The sequence below is a fragment of the Trachymyrmex cornetzi genome, unplaced genomic scaffold (assembly GCF_001594075.2).
Source record: "Trachymyrmex cornetzi isolate Tcor2-1 unplaced genomic scaffold, Tcor1.1 scaffold637, whole genome shotgun sequence".
Lineage (NCBI taxonomy): Eukaryota > Metazoa > Arthropoda > Insecta > Hymenoptera > Formicidae > Trachymyrmex > Trachymyrmex cornetzi.
In genome coordinates, this window is record NW_017299956.1 from 892,508 (window position 1) to 908,857 (window position 16,350).

General features: G+C 32.2%; 1 protein-coding gene across 1 annotated transcript; it reads right to left on the reverse strand.

The window, feature by feature from the left end:
- Nucleotides 1–848: 848 nt before the first annotated feature.
- LOC108766849 (fatty acid synthase) lies at nt 849–13,630 on the reverse strand (the record flags this gene model as incomplete). Its single annotated transcript, XM_018516380.1, has 14 exons — nt 849–1,021; nt 1,153–1,984; nt 2,095–2,788; nt 2,865–3,109; nt 3,274–4,292; nt 4,616–5,026; nt 5,109–5,413; nt 9,897–10,393; nt 10,520–10,837; nt 11,085–11,245; nt 11,330–11,552; nt 11,630–11,923; nt 12,649–13,067; nt 13,399–13,630. Coding segments are annotated over 14 exons (5,823 nt in total), but the record flags the coding sequence as incomplete, so codon positions are not given.
- Between the last annotated feature and the right edge of the window lie 2,720 nt (nt 13,631–16,350).

Sequence of the window (16,350 nt, forward strand, 5' to 3'; positions counted from 1 at the left end):
TTCATAATAAAACTAGCAATAAATTTTTTCCTTTGTATATTATGAAACAAAAATATTAAAGATTAAAATTAATCAAATTTAATTTATGTAAGTGATGATTAATTTACCACATAATATTTGTGTTGTTGTTAATTACAATGAATAGAATTATTAAGATATATACAAATGAGACATAAATAAATGTGTGCTTGAGCAAATGAAATAAAATCATTTGATATATAAATATGTCTGTATTTTTTACATAGAATTTATTTTTACTTCTAAACTTTACTAGATATATATTATTTCAAATATTCTGAATAACTTGAAAAGTGTTTGAACCAGTTTGATTATGATACAAAAAGGTACGATTAAATGTAAACGTTTTAATTTCTGAATCAAAAAAAGGACAGCATTAAAACTAAACTGACCCGATCGGAGTCGAAACGTTTGTTAACTTTATGATTCTAATTTAATTAAATTTATTTGTTTAAATATTGGTTCTATACCCTTTTTAATTGTCATATTGTTTTATATATACGGAACCTTATAATTACTTATATATTATTGATTCCCAATAAAAATGTCTTTGTTAACCTATAGGTTAAACAAAAACGCCCATTGTATAGGTCGCGAATTGCGCACGGTGTAATCGATTCTGACCACTGTTTTTATAAATTTCTGTTTTCTCTTGCAGGCTTGCAAGCTATGTGTAAATAATACAGAGTAAAAATGAATACGGAACGAAAATATCATATTTAAAAAATATTCATTCAAATGAAATAAAAAAAATATTTATTTGTTTCTTGACGAGTAAAAAAAAGAGGTGTATTCGAATGAATATTTTCATACATTTTTTTATTCGAATATTAAACGGACGTCTTTATAAGTTTCGCGAAAGTGAGATTTCTTATCTCTTTTACTGTGAAAAATATATCAAATTCTCGTTCCAAAGTTTGTTTGATTTCTACGATCATCATGGAATCCATTCCAAGTTCGGCCAGAGATAAATTTGGACTTATAGCTTTTATGTCACTTAGACCTGTATAATAACAATATAATAATATATAGTAAAAAATTATTATAATCCATATTATAGTGCATTTTTCGTAAACTGCAAACAAATAAGTACAATAAGTATTTGCATAAAAAAGTCTCCATAGGAATACCTACCTAAAATATTAGCAACTGTTTCTACTAGATTTCCAAATCCGTGACGTTCCACTGTTTTTTCAGCTATGACCATGCTGCTCACAATCGGTCGGCTTTGAAGTAAAAACTTATCGAGCTCGTTGAGACAGCAGGATATCTTTTGCCGTAAAGTGCCACCGATAATTATTTCCTTATTGTTCTTCTGCACGTCTGCGACGAGACCCACGTCATTAATAGCTCCCCATTGAATCGCCAATCCAGGTAACCCTTCCTCCGCTCTCTTCTCGCAAATTCTTTCCATGACGGAGTTGGCCATACCATAATTAGTCTGTCCATTGTTTCCTCTGCCGCAGGTAATGGAAGAAAATACTACAAAATGCCGCAGTTTCAGGCAGATTTTCCTAGAAAGTGTGTCCAACGTTTGCGTTGCTCGAGCCTTCGATTGGAAGGACATTGCAAATGTTTCTGCGGTTTGATTCTTGAGGACGTTATCCTTCAGCACTACACTAAGATTGAATATTGCGTCTACCGGTGCTTCTTTTTCCGCAGTTTGTAAAAGATATTCGCAATCTTTCAAGTCAGCAACATCAATATTCTTGATAATCAGAACGTTTACACCATACGATTCCCATAATCGAACTTTCATGGATTGATAACCGTTTTTTATTCCATTTCTTGAAATCAGAATGACATTTCTGGCACCACGAAATATAAGCCAGTCGGTTAATTCTAAGCCAAATCCGCCCAGACCTCCTAGTATAATGTAACTCCTATCTCTGAGACAATAATAGCGACGATACGCGAGAATGTGCTTATTAAAAGGTTCATCCTTTTTGTGAATATTTATTATTATCTATAAAAATAATCATATTTTAAAAGTGCTCAATATAGGCATATGAAATAAGTTTATATAAAGCTATTATATTTATGAATAAACCTTTTTGTTATTATTAGTCAATATACCTTTTCCATATGCTTTCCACTCATCATGTATCTAAAAGCTTCTTCGATATCTGTTTTAGGAAAAATTTTTACTTGAAGTGGTTTGATTGTTCCATTTTTTAGACCATCGGCTACCATTTTGGACAATAGGGACGTATACTTGCGGTTACCAGTGAACATATTCTCCAGTATAATTCCATGAAAGCTAATACCTTTCTGAAACGCGCACATACTTAAAGGATTATTAGAAACAAAATCAAATTTGCCAATCTCTAAAAAATGACCGTTTTGCGCTAAACATCGAACGGATGCGATTAATTTTTCTTCCGCCAATGAATTTAACACGATGTCGACTCCGCGACCTTCCGTTTGCTGCATTATCATTTGTTCAAAACTAGTATCTCGAGAGTTTCCAATATGTCCATCCGAAATGATGGGAAACATTTTCTTAATGAAATTCCGTTTATCATTCGTGCCTACGGTAGTAAACACCTCGCATCCTTCATTGAGAGCGAGATGAATAGCTGCTTGTCCAACGCCGCCACTTCCAGAATGTATAAGTATTTTATCACCTTTTTTCATTTTTCCATAAATGTATAAGGCCATGTAAGCCGTACTGTAAACGCATGGAATCGTTGCCGCCTCTTCAAATGTCCATGCGTCGGGTACTTTCCAACACAGATCTTTATCTTTCACAACGACGTTTGCTATACAACTAGAAGGAATAATTTTCATTTAGTTTCAATTTTATAATATTACATAACGCACTAATTTTGTGGGGTATTATTTACTCAGTATCACGAATTCCCATTACACGTTGCCCGTTAGCATCCCATCCCGCATATTCCATTCCAAGAGGAAAATACTGAAATAACCGTCCCTTTAAAATCGCCTCATGAGATGTTAATTTACCAGTCGTAAACATTACATCTCTAAAATTCAGAGATGAATAGACAACGTGCACTAAATCCTCACAACGAGACATGATTGATCGATTATTCTCTATCCAACAAAATGTACTTAAATCACCTCGAACCTATGAAGGAATAAAATTTTGTGTACATAAAACAGAATTTTTAATAGAAACTTCGTAACAGTATTTAACTTTCCGTTATGTAAAATTTTTGCATTTAAAAGACAAGATATAATGTTATTCTACAATGATAGCGATCAATACGTTTTGAAAAGATTTGTATGTACCATTTGACAAACATGAGCAGTAGGTACAGGTCTAGCTTTGGGTTGCATTAATTTTAAATATCTGTACGATCCCCAGGTTTTATTAGCTCGCAATACATTAATGGTCATATCTTTTTTTAATTGTTGTACATAAAAGGGATCTTGAAGAGAGAATTTAGGGGCTTCCTCATCTTGAACGAGCACACTTCTAACAAGTTCACTACCTGGTTCCTTTCTTAAGCAGTTAATAAAACCTAATAAACCACATTTAAAATCTCCCTCTCCTACAATTATAATTCTGCTATTCTTATCGAGCTTGTTCTCATCGCTCACAAGTTGCTTTAGATTCTCCAGCCAATTAAAGTTATCATTACTTATGTAGACAATAATTCTTTTTTCCACAGAAAACTTTTTTTTCAGAAGCACAATCATTTCTTTATCAGTGCGCTTTTCAAGAATAACATTTAATTCGTATTGTTGTAAATATTTTTTATAGTCAATTACGTCACATTTTTCACGCGTTAACAAGTAACCATCTTCTCTTAGAAATGACAACAGTCGCTTTAACGAAGACTGTTCTTTGCTCAAAAGGTTGAATCCAGCAATTATCAGAGCTTTGTCATTTATAGATGGTTTCTTGAAATCTTCGATTGAAATATTTGGCGATAAGTCTGCTGGACTGAAACGATTCGGCGATGTTAATAAAGTGATATTCGTTTGTATCAATGGAGTTTCATCGAATGCCTTAACCAGCAATGAAGATGAGAGACATTCTAATGCAACATCATCTTCGTCTTCCACTAACTCGACAGCTTTCACTTTGACAATTTCATGATCTTCCACTACCAGTTGCGCCGATATCCGAATTGCTTCGTATAAACAAATCTGAGCGCGATCACAATGAGCAACAAATGTATATACCTCGGTAACAGCATCTTGGGCTAATTTCCGACGAGTAATTTGAGTAACTTTAAGACCTCGTATTTCTACTCCGCCAGCTATAATCATGTCTATCTCTTTGTATACTTGTACTTGTAATTCTGTAACAAGACATCTAAAGTAATTTTGAGGCTTTCACGGGTATTTTCTTTGGAGGTGCCAAAAGATTTGTGGATTATCGTCGTGTCGTAATCTATTGCGAATGCTAATATTTTGTGAATCTTACCGTTCATTTCATCAGAGCGAGGAGCGCACTGGCGCTAAACATTGACATTAGCAATGGATTACAACACAGCGATAACCCGTAAACCTTGGCATCTCTGAAGACATCTAAAGTATAATATGTTTTATGTAATAGAGATGCTTTAACTATATTTAAGTATCAAACAAAACGTCTCTTTGTTAGTAAATAAAGCACACTTACGTTTTTTCATTTTTGTTATACCTTCTACGTCATTTGTGTTGTTTTGTAGCTTTTGATCGTGAAGCATGGGATTGATCACTAATTTCTGGATACTCGTAGGAACACACAAATCTCTAGTATCATGTCCTAAAGTATTAATCTGTAGCATGGAATCTATAAACGTTACCCAGTTATTTCTCCAAATAATATGTCCTTTTTTGCCTGATATAGAGGCACTCTTTAATCCACGAAACCAGCCACTGTATTGGTAGCCGCGCAGTTTCAATTCTTTGTAAATATCTTGAGCAGTCATATGTTCTTCTTCATAATTCTCCCATAATAGATCTGTCGAAGTTATTTCGGGATTCGATGTCTCGTACACTGTACCTATCACAACAAATCTATCTTCTTCGGTTATTTCAAATTTTCCATCTGTAATATTTTTATATATTCGTTTATGTACGCATAATTTTTACGATTATTACTACTTTATGTTAACTTATCTTGTTAATACCTTTTTGAATCGCAATTTTCAATTTTATAGGATTTTGTTTCGATAAATGAATAGGACGAATAAAATTTACATCCTGAAAAATTATCGGTATTGTTGTGTGCGTTTGTCCTTTCATCATACCAATAGTTTGCCAAACGAGTACAAGATAACCCGCTGTGGGTAGTAAGTTTCTTCCATCAATTATATAACCGCTTAAATATTCGTATTCCAGATCGTCGAGTAAAATTTCAATATATCTTTCTCTGGATTTTATGGACTTTTGTGTTGTGCAACATGGTATAAACCAATCTTCAGAATGGTCCCATCTAATAAGACGTTAAAATGTGTTAATTCATTTATTAGGGGAGACCGAGGCAAGTTGTTACAATTTTTAATTAGCAATTTTTTCCGTACTAATGTATACATTTAAATTAATGAATATCCATGCATTGTTTTCAGTACACTAGATAATCAATTATAAATTGTAACAACTTATCCCACTGTAAAGCATGTTGTTACTGAGCTGGGATAAGATGTTATATACATGTACAATATCACTTGAAGTAGATATATGTGTATACCTTTTTTAAGCAAATTCAAGATGTATTTCAACAAGTTAACGTTGAAAAGTCATAAAATTAATATTACACGTATTTGCTGCTTTTCTCATAGACAGGTGGTCATCTTTAATTTTCTTTGTCGCTGTCGAATATGTTTCTATATTTACTATTTACAGATCCTCTGTTCTTTTTTTTTTGTAAGATCGCACCATTTCATAGAATAATGCGATCTTACAAAAAAAAAAGACAAACAAAAGATTTGTAAATATAGATTTTCAATTCTATATCCTCGGAAAAATACAGATCGAAAACCAATACATATATCGATTCAAACAAAATGTGTTATGATAATTAAATGTTTATAAAAGAAGTATATAAAAAGATAATCATATACCTTTAACTTATTGTATATACAATAACACTAGTGATTTATACAATGAAATATTTACTTTTAATAGTGAAAATAAAGAAAACATACGTAGCGTCTTCTAGAATTCATATATGGCGGCTAAACTTGTAAGTGAGTTGTAGGCCGGTATTCATAGTCGAATCATATATATAAGACCGTCTTAAATACAATCTTAAGATGTCATGAGCCAATCAAAGGGCCGTATTAATGACTTAAGACATTGCTTAAGACAGTCTTAAAATAAGGACCGAGAGTATGAATATCGGATGTAGAGTATCATGAAAATCAGTAAACATATATGAAAATTCATAAAAATGTACTGCCACCCAGTGTTGTTAGGTATGCCGCCTTTTTGGCGCATGCGCACTACAGTACTAGTGAATTCTAGAGAAATCCAGTAACGGTAAAGGATGAAAAGTGCGGGGCCGCGGGCTAAACTGTTTACCTTGTTTGCAAGAATCGAAGAAAAGATATAATATATTATATGTAATTCATTTCATGAAAACAGAGGACCGAGGAGCACTAGACGAGTAATATGTAGAAGATAAATATAGATTTGGCGGGATTTGGCAATATGTAGATTAAGTTATCTACACTGTGATGAAAAGGTAAGTATAACACATTATTATTTATGTAATTATAATTTATATAATATTTGTGTAATATGGATTCAAATGTTGCTAAAAGAGCCATTAAAAAACCATATAGAAAATTTAAAAATTCGTGGTTAGATGAGGATATTTTTAAAGGATGGTTGGCTCCCCATTCCGATTTAAATAAAGCTTTTAGCACCATATGTAATTCCAGCTTTAGATGTTGTGGAACAGATATTTTGAAGCATTCACAAACGGTTAAACATATAGGTAAAATAAAAAATCAGAATCAAAGTCTCGATAACGTTGTTAGCAACGTTTCTCATGATGATAAAGTGAAACGAGCAGAAATAAAATTAGCCGCCTTCTTTGCTGAACATAACATTGCTTTTTATACGGCAGGTCATTTGATACCTTTATTAAAAGACATTTGTTCGGAACCTGAAATTGTACAAGATTTATCACTGGGTCGAGTTAAGTGCAGCAATATTGTAAAAGATATTTTGGCAAAACGCGAAACAGAAAAGCTAATTGAAATTTTAAAAACATGTAAATTTTCGATTTTAATAGATGAAAGCACGGATATTACCGATACGAAATTTATGTGTGTGCTTGTATAACAATTTGTTTCTCCTAATGATAAGAAAATAAAAACGCAATTGTTAGAATTGTTAGCGTTAGATGCAACAGATTGCAGCGCGAAAAAAATTATTTTAACTTTTAAAACATTTTTTTCTTTAAATGGAATTCCTTTAACAAATATTATTGGAATGGCAAGCGATAATACATCGGTTATGATCGGACGTAATAATTCTTTCTTTTCCAATTTAAAATCTAAAGTTCCTGGTTTAATAATGTTACATTGTATTTGCCATTCCTACCCGTTAATTGCAAGTAAAGCCTGTGACAAATTACGGCAAAATTGTGAAATTTTGATTAGAGGTATTGCCACACTTACGTTTCCGGCAGTGCGAAACGATGTGTAATTTTAGGAGAATTTCAAGATTTTTTTAATGTTGAAAGAAACAAAATTTTATTGTGTAATAAAGTGGCTAATTTTACATAAATGTGTCGTAAGGCTGCTTAATAATTGGGAAGTTTTAAAAAGTTATTTTACTTTAGCAGTCGTGGAAGACCAATCAAAATCCGCGGAAGATATTTTGGCACTATTAAATGATAATAATATTAAAGCTTATCTTTTATTTCTTAAATATTCATTAAATTATTTTAATACTTTTAATACTTTATTCCAGTCACGCAAAGTTTTAACACATAAATTATATGCTTGTAGTAATGAGATAATTAGTAATGTTGCTCAAAACTTTATTGTTCCCGAGGCTTTAAATGAAATCGCTACATTGAACGTAGACGATGATCAAAATATAAAACATCTGATCGATATATATGTAGGACCAGAGTGTGAAAGCTTCTTAACAGCTCAATCTTTTGAATTTGTGCAAAAATTTAAACTAAAATGTTTAGATTTTTATAAAACAGCTTTTAAAGAAATAATGAAACGTTTACCTTTTTCGAACAACTAAGTTTTTTAGATCCCAATGTTGCACTTTTTATTGAAAGTAGAAATAAATTTAAAGATTTGTCTAGTATTCGCGTATTCTAGGAATTTGTCTAGGATTCGCGTATCGCCAATCACAGAATCATTCTCTTAGATCTGTTTGCAAATTTCGCAAGCATATCTAAGAGAATAATTCTGTGATTGGCGATACGTGAATCCGCTTACGCACGATCCGCTGCATGGGACATCACTCTTCGAGTTCATCCCGTCGAGATAAGAATTTCTTGCATCTAATACCGCAAGTCGAGAATGCTGCTTACGAAGGCAATTCCGCTTCCCTTAACGCATTACTGACTGCATGAGCAAGCAGTTAAAATCTGGCGTGTACGGCACCGTGTAAAGGAATATGACCAAATATATTTGTTATCCTTTTCTTTTACAAAACCTGCCTATTTTATTGTGTATCGCCCTGCTCGTTTTCCAAGATATCCTCCGTTCCCGGTCACGAACCACCCCCTCTACCAATTTCATGGCTGAGCAGTCGATTATGCGGACCGTCCATATTCATGATCTTGTCGAGATTTTTGTGATTCAAGGAAATTCTGCGAGTTAATTTCGCGAAAGAGTGACACGCTCTCTCGTGCCTGGCGCCAAAAAATTCGATGTTGAGAGTACGGATAATCGGAGACTATAAAGCGTCGTCTACAATACACGGAGTAAGAAGTAAGAGTAAGAAATTGACTAATCACAGTCGAATGTGAGAAGAATAATCGACTGTAATTGGTCAATTTCTTACTCTTACTTCTTACTCCGTGTATTGTAGACGACGCCTAAAATTAACTGATATTACCGACTCTGAGAGGAGAGTAACGAAGACTCGAGACATTGTAAGAAATTGCGATCACGAATGCGCGACGAAGATTTTGCACCATTTATTAATTATGTACAATGTGCGTACCTTTTTAAATATAAACTTATTATTCAATAAATATAATTTGAAATATATACACATATATGTGTATTATTCTAATAATGATAATATAATTGTAATTAATGTGCGTGCGTTCGTGCGTGCGTGTGGTCCACTTAAATCGACCATCGGAATATCTCGTTTACTTTTGATAATATAAAAAAATGTTTCAAATAAAAGTGAAAAGATTTCAAGGGAAACGTATTTTGTGTTGGTTTTTTTTAGATAGAAGCGTTAAAAGATGAAGGTTACGTTCACTTTTTTAAATGAAATTGTATATTTCTTTTACACAATATGATTCCTCTAATTATTGTGCATACAAAAGTATTAAGGTGATAATATCAAAAAATCAATAGGTGATGAGATATTTAACATTTTATGTCAATATGTGCCTGAATAAAGTGTAAAATATCTCGTAAATTATTGGTTTTTTGATATTATTACCTTAATACTTTTATATGCAGTATAATTAGAGGAATCATATTGTGTAAAAAAAGTCATACAATTCCACTTTAAAAAGTGGAGGTGACCTTTATATCTTGTTGACGTCTCCACCTAAGAAAAAAAACAACATGACCAAAATACGTCCCCCCCGAAACTGTTCCACTTTTGTTTGAAACATTTTTTAGTTTATCAAAAATAAGCGAAATATTTAAGACATTCGATTTAAGTGAACTACCCTATGTATGCATATGTATAATTAGTTATTCTTATTCTCATACAGATAACATTTAGATTACAATTACAATAATTTCTTGTACCTGATCGATGGAGAAATCATAGCAGTTTCTCTGCTAACTGGATATTCCACTGGTGGATATAAATTCGCAACTTGCGGTTGTAAGCCACAGTTATAGAGCCTTCCAATTCCTTGAAGAATTACATTTGTATTTTGTTCAATTCGTTGAGTCAATACAATGTTTGTCACTTCTGGATGCAAAGATTCTTTCAATACATGCTGCAGAACGCCGCATGGTGCAAGTTCGATAGTAATAGCATTGTTCGGAATTAGATGTAGTGTTTGTTCAAAAAGAACGGTATTTAGTATACTACGCGTATGATAGTTCGCCGATGATAATTTTCCTGAAGTGAGCCATTCGGTATGAGGTATGGAAGTGCTGATCCACTTTGGAGTTCGTTTTTTAGGCCATGGTATTATTTTATTTAAATTAAACAAAAGCTGAGTTTCCGTTGATACGAGATAAGAACTGTGATACGGTCCTTTGCAGTAGATCTCTTTCACGTAAATATTATGGATCTAAAAATACAAATTTATCACATGCAGCTCGCAAATTGTGGTTTAAATTAAAAGATTTGATATTTAAAAAATTATTAAACAAAGTTTTCATCTATTTATGAAATATAAGAGCCATCCAACTTCTACCTGTAATTTTTTTATAAATTTTTGTACGGATTCTGTGAGACCACTCACGACGCTGCTGTTCTTGCTATTGCGGCATACTATTTCAATATCCGCTGGACATATATTTTTAAGACATTCGTAATCGATATTGACAACCGCCATTGAGATATGAATTATTTTTCCTTCAGCACATGCCAAACTAATAAAATATGCTGATAAAATAGTTTGTTCGATGGTGAGACATTTATCTGCATACGCGCAACCGAGTTCACCACCGGAATGACTAATTATGTAATCCGGAATAATACCTAAGGATGTTAGGAGATCTACTAAACCGATCTGTAAATATATATCCCCAAAATTATAACTGTTATGTTTCAAAAATTTATTTCTGATAAAATAATAAAATGTAATGAAATAAATCTAGTAATATGCTAATTTTGATATAGTAGAATACAAAAGATATTTATTGTATATACATTTTTCACTAATAGATATAGTATAATTGAGTTTGAAAGTTATATAATATGAAGTTATATAATATAAATTATATACTAATATATATAACTTTGAAATATAATGATACCTGAATAGCGATGATTCCAAGAAACGCGTTTAAAGCATTTTCGCACATTTTTTCTTGTGTGCTTGTTAAAATGTCCGTAATGCTTATATCGTACGGTTTTAAAATAACATCGCATTTTCTTATCGTTTTCGCAAAAACATGAAATTTTAATAAGTTTCGACCTGATAAAATTTCAGTTAAAAAATTATATTATTTTATTATTTAAATCCTCTTAAAAAGTAAATTATAGGATATTAAATATATACCCATTCCTGGCCATTGTGAACCTAAGGCTGAAAATATAAACCAAACTGGTCTCTTCATGCCCTCATAATTTTGAATTTCCTTTATTGAATCTCTCTCTCTCTCTCTCTCTTGTTGCAAAGTATTCAGTATAGTGTACCCTCTCCATGGGTGACCGTCTACATTGTCTGCATGAATGTCATGTAATAAACAAATGTATTCTACGTCTATAGGGCGATTAGCAATCTATAATAATAATTTTTTTGAATCAAAATTATAACAAAATGTCTCTATTTCAAATGAGCTTTTAAATATCTACTAACATCGTTTAAAAATAATTTTACTGATTCTTCAGTGCGCCCAGATAATATTACAAGTCTAGGTAAATCGTCATTCGGTGCTCCATTATTAACTTTTGATTTACGATTCCACTTTAATAACGTATGAGCGTTGGATCCTCCAAAACCGAAAGAATTGATTGCTATATGACCATTTTTAATTGGCATTAGCTCTTGGACGACACGAATACTTCCATTCATCAAGGCATATATATCATTTCGTGGTGACTTATAATTGATATTTGGTGGAACAAATCCGGTTTCGAACGCTATTATTACCTTCAAAAATTAGATTAATTTATAAATTAATAAATTTATATATGATATTGTGACTTATCCAACAATTTTTACAAAAAAATAGATCTGTTTGTATACTTATATACAGAATGTACCAGAGTTAGCGCAGGGGTAAGCACGTACATATTCCTCATGAAAAAATAAATCGAAAATGTTAATAACAAAATCGATAATTTTCAAACGGTGAGCATTTGAAAATAACCAACCACAGGGCATGAAATCCGCGCCGTCAGGAGCGGCGCAACTAAGCGCGGTTGGCCGCGCGAACGCTTTGACGGACGTATCGCTCAACGGCATGGTATCGAACGAGTATTGCAAAGTTTCGTGAAATTTCTATATCAACTATACTGCCGTATTCTTAAATTAATCTTTTTACTGATATAAATGACATTGTATCAAATTTGCAACATTACTTCTCATCAATTAAATCGGACTCAATTTAAGAATACGGCAGTAGTTAATATAAAAATTTCACAAAACTTTGCAATAATCGTTCGGTACCGTACCGTTGAGCGCCTAACAGTGCGAATTTTATGCCCTGTGGTTGGTTATTTTCAAATGCTCACCATTTGAAAACTATTGATGCCTAGATTTTGCTATTAACATTTTCGATTTACTTTTTCATGAGGAACATGTACATCCGATTAAAACCGATTCTAATTTTCCCAATTGGTTTTAAGGAAATTTTAAGCAGATACTTGTTTTACCTTAGCGATTTGAATAAAAGCACTCGCAGATTCAGCATGACCAAGATTGGATTTTACGGAGCCGATCATTAATGGAATTTCTCTATTTTTACACAAAATATTATAGATAGCGTTTATTTCTTGAAGATCGCCAACTTTGGTACCGGTACCATGTGCTTCAATGTAATCCAAGCAAGATGTTGGTATTCCGCATTCATTATAAAATTCCGTTAGTAAAGTACTTTGCATATGCATCGATGGATATGTTATTCCTTCTTCTTTGAAACCATCGCTATTTAATTTTATATGAGGACATATGGCATAAATCCTCTTTGCATTTTTAGCCTTTTGAAGGTATATCACTGCTACGGTTTCGCTACGTGAATAACCGTTTCCAGCGGAATCGAAAGGTCTGCAACAACCATCAGGTGACAAAATACCTACAGATACAAAATATAGTATGTAAAGTATATTATGGATATAATATGCATTTTTTAATATATATTTCTCATTTATTGTTAAATTAACCTATACTAAAAAAATTTAAGTAATATTAGTTTCATCCTTGATAAAATAATATTTTATTTTGTAAAATATCTTATTACAAACATTTTATCGAAGTTAAACAGTACATTGAGTTTCATTTATTTTTTATGAATGAGAGAAATACCATCCTTTAAATGTTATGCCTATTGTGTATCAGTAAGCCAATAAGTTTTAAATAAAAATATTAAGATTAATAAATCATAATAATATATAAAGATAATATACCAAAACGAGTGAATTGCAGATTTATAATTGAATGAAAACATAGGTTTGCAGTTCCAATAATCGCATCTTCGCATTTTCCCGACATAATATAATGATAACCAAGAGCCAAGGCATGAAGACTAGAACTGCATGCTGTATCGACGGTCTGAGATGGTCCTTTTAGATCCAAGCAATACGAAATCATATTTGCTGTTGTAGATTTGCTACATCCGATAATATTCAAACCATCTAACTAAATTGCAGAACATTAACGGTTATAATTTTCGCACAGAAATAGTGAATTCAGTAATTTCTTTCTATTGTACTTGTACACAGAATAAATCCCTAACAGTAAAGACTATTATTTCTAAAATTAAATGAAATATAAAATTGTTGTTTTCTATAATTTGCTTGGTATCGAAAATAACCAATTTGTACCATACGGAGTAGTCGAACGGACGCGCGCGACGCCGCGCAGTGTCTATTAGTTTTTTTAACTAACACCAGCAAACTTGGCACTGTTATATAATTTTTTTGTCATTATTCAGATGTCTCTGTTTTATAACAAGACAACTTTATGGTGTAAATGAGATATTCTGATATAAATATGATAATTTTGTTACATGTCTTTGTTATATATTTAGCACATAACATAATTATGTAAACTAAATGTAATTAAATTACATTCATATACCATTCTATGAATGAGACATAACAAATACAAAATACATTTACAGCACAAAGCCGTAATGGAAAAAGATGTAAATTATACATGTTTTTATTATATTATATCTGCAGGAGTGTATACTATAGTCTGTAACAGTTATATCACTAAAATTATGAGATTGTATTTTCCTATAAAATTACATCACTATGATGTAACCTAATTTTATAAATTATAATTTATAAAATTAAATTATAATTTTATAAATTATACGTCACTTTTTCACAGTGATTACATTTGTTTAAAGAATTGAGAAAAGTGAGAATTTGTTATATAAACAAATCAAGGAAAAATAAATGTGATAAATTGAAAAAAACAATCGATCAATAAGTACTGCAAATTATTTTTCCCATTATTCGTCAATAAAGAAATAATCAAAATAATCAGTATCGCTAACAAATAATGTCTATTCAAAACATAGGTTAGGTTCTATATAGTTTACTTCTATTACGCTATCAGTTAAATATTTTTATGTAGTTAGATAATAATATATTCAATTGTTATGTCGATTTTTTTTATAGATATAAAAATATAAAAGATAAATATTAAACATGGGTAGATTATTATTTCCTAATTAACAATATGCAAATAAATACTAGCATATTATTTCGTTTCTATGTAATCTCTTCAAATATTAATAATATTAAACTATATACCAGCAGGGGCACGAAATTAATATAAGAATGGCATAAACAATGAGTATAAGTAACGTTAGCAATAACTCGATCACAAGCGTACGATTAGCTCAGCGTAAATCTAATTTGGCTACCATTCTAGGGACCGTGGATTCAAATCTTGGCTGTGATGCGTTTTTTTCAATAATTAATTATAGTTAATAAGACAAGAATATAGGTATGCGAAACAGTAAATAATAAATAGAACTATAAAAACAATAGTAAATAATAACAAAAAAATTACTTTTTTATTAAGATATAACCGTAATTTTTTCATTACATAAAAAAATGGTTTTAATTTAAGAATATTTTTTGTTACGTATTAAAAATATATTTCTTCCATTTAAAAAAAGTTGCAAATCTATTAGGTGTACAACTTTGTTTCCGCTGTTTTTTTATAACCCAAAAAAACTTTAAATCAAAGAAATCAAGTCATTGTCAATAAGTAACAAATAAATAACAATTTTATCCATTTGTGATATCACAGTGACAAATTTTGCATTGCATAAATGATACATATGCATTTCATCTAAATATATAATTGTTATATATCAATTCTGTCACCGTTTCGTATTTAAATTATATCACTATTATGTAACATTTCTTCATAAGACCGGAAGACACGGCCTGCTGGTCAGCCAGGCCGTGTGCCATTGATCGAAATAAGTGATAGTCAGAGGGAGCAACGTCTGGAGAATACGGCGGGTGGGGTAGGACTTCCCATTTCAACGTTTCCAAGTATGTCTTGACCACTTTTGCAACATGGGGTCGAGCATTGTCATGCTGCAAAATCACTTTATCGTGTCTCTCGTTATATTGCAGTCGTTTGTCTTTCAATGCTCGCCTCAAACGCATCAATTGCGTTCGATACCGATCGCCTATGATTATTTCAGTTGGTTTCAACAGCTCATAATACACTACGCCGAGCTGATCCCACCAAATACAGAGCATGACCTTAGAGCTGTGAATATTCGGTTTGGCCGTCGACGTGGAAGCATGGCCGGAAACTCCCCATGATTTTCTGCACTTGGGGTTATCGTAATAAACCCATTTTTCGTCCCCGGTCACAATGCGATGCAGAAATCTCTTCCGTCTTTGCCTTTCAAGCAGCTGTTCATAAGCAAACAAACGCCATTCAACATCTCTCGGTTTCAACTCGTACGGCACTCAATTTTCTTGCTTCTGAATCATTCCCATGGCTTTGAGGCGTTTTGAAATGGCTTGTTGAGTCAATGATCGTGCCAATTCTTCTTGATTTTGACACGAGTCTTGATCAAGTAATGCCTATAATTCTGCATCTTCGAAAACCTTCTCTCTTCCACCGCTATGCCGGTCTTCGACGTCAAAATCACCGTTCTTGAAGCGTTGAAACCACTCGCCACACGTTCTTTCACTAATAGCGGCCTCACCTTAAGTATTTAATAGCATTCGATGAGCCTCAGCCGCAAATTTCATATTGAAGCAGGAAATTAAAACCTCCTGCAAATGACGAGAATTTGGCTCGTAAACTGACATTTTCAATCGAGAATAACTTTATGATGCAGACACAAATCGACTAATGTTTCTATGGGGTTA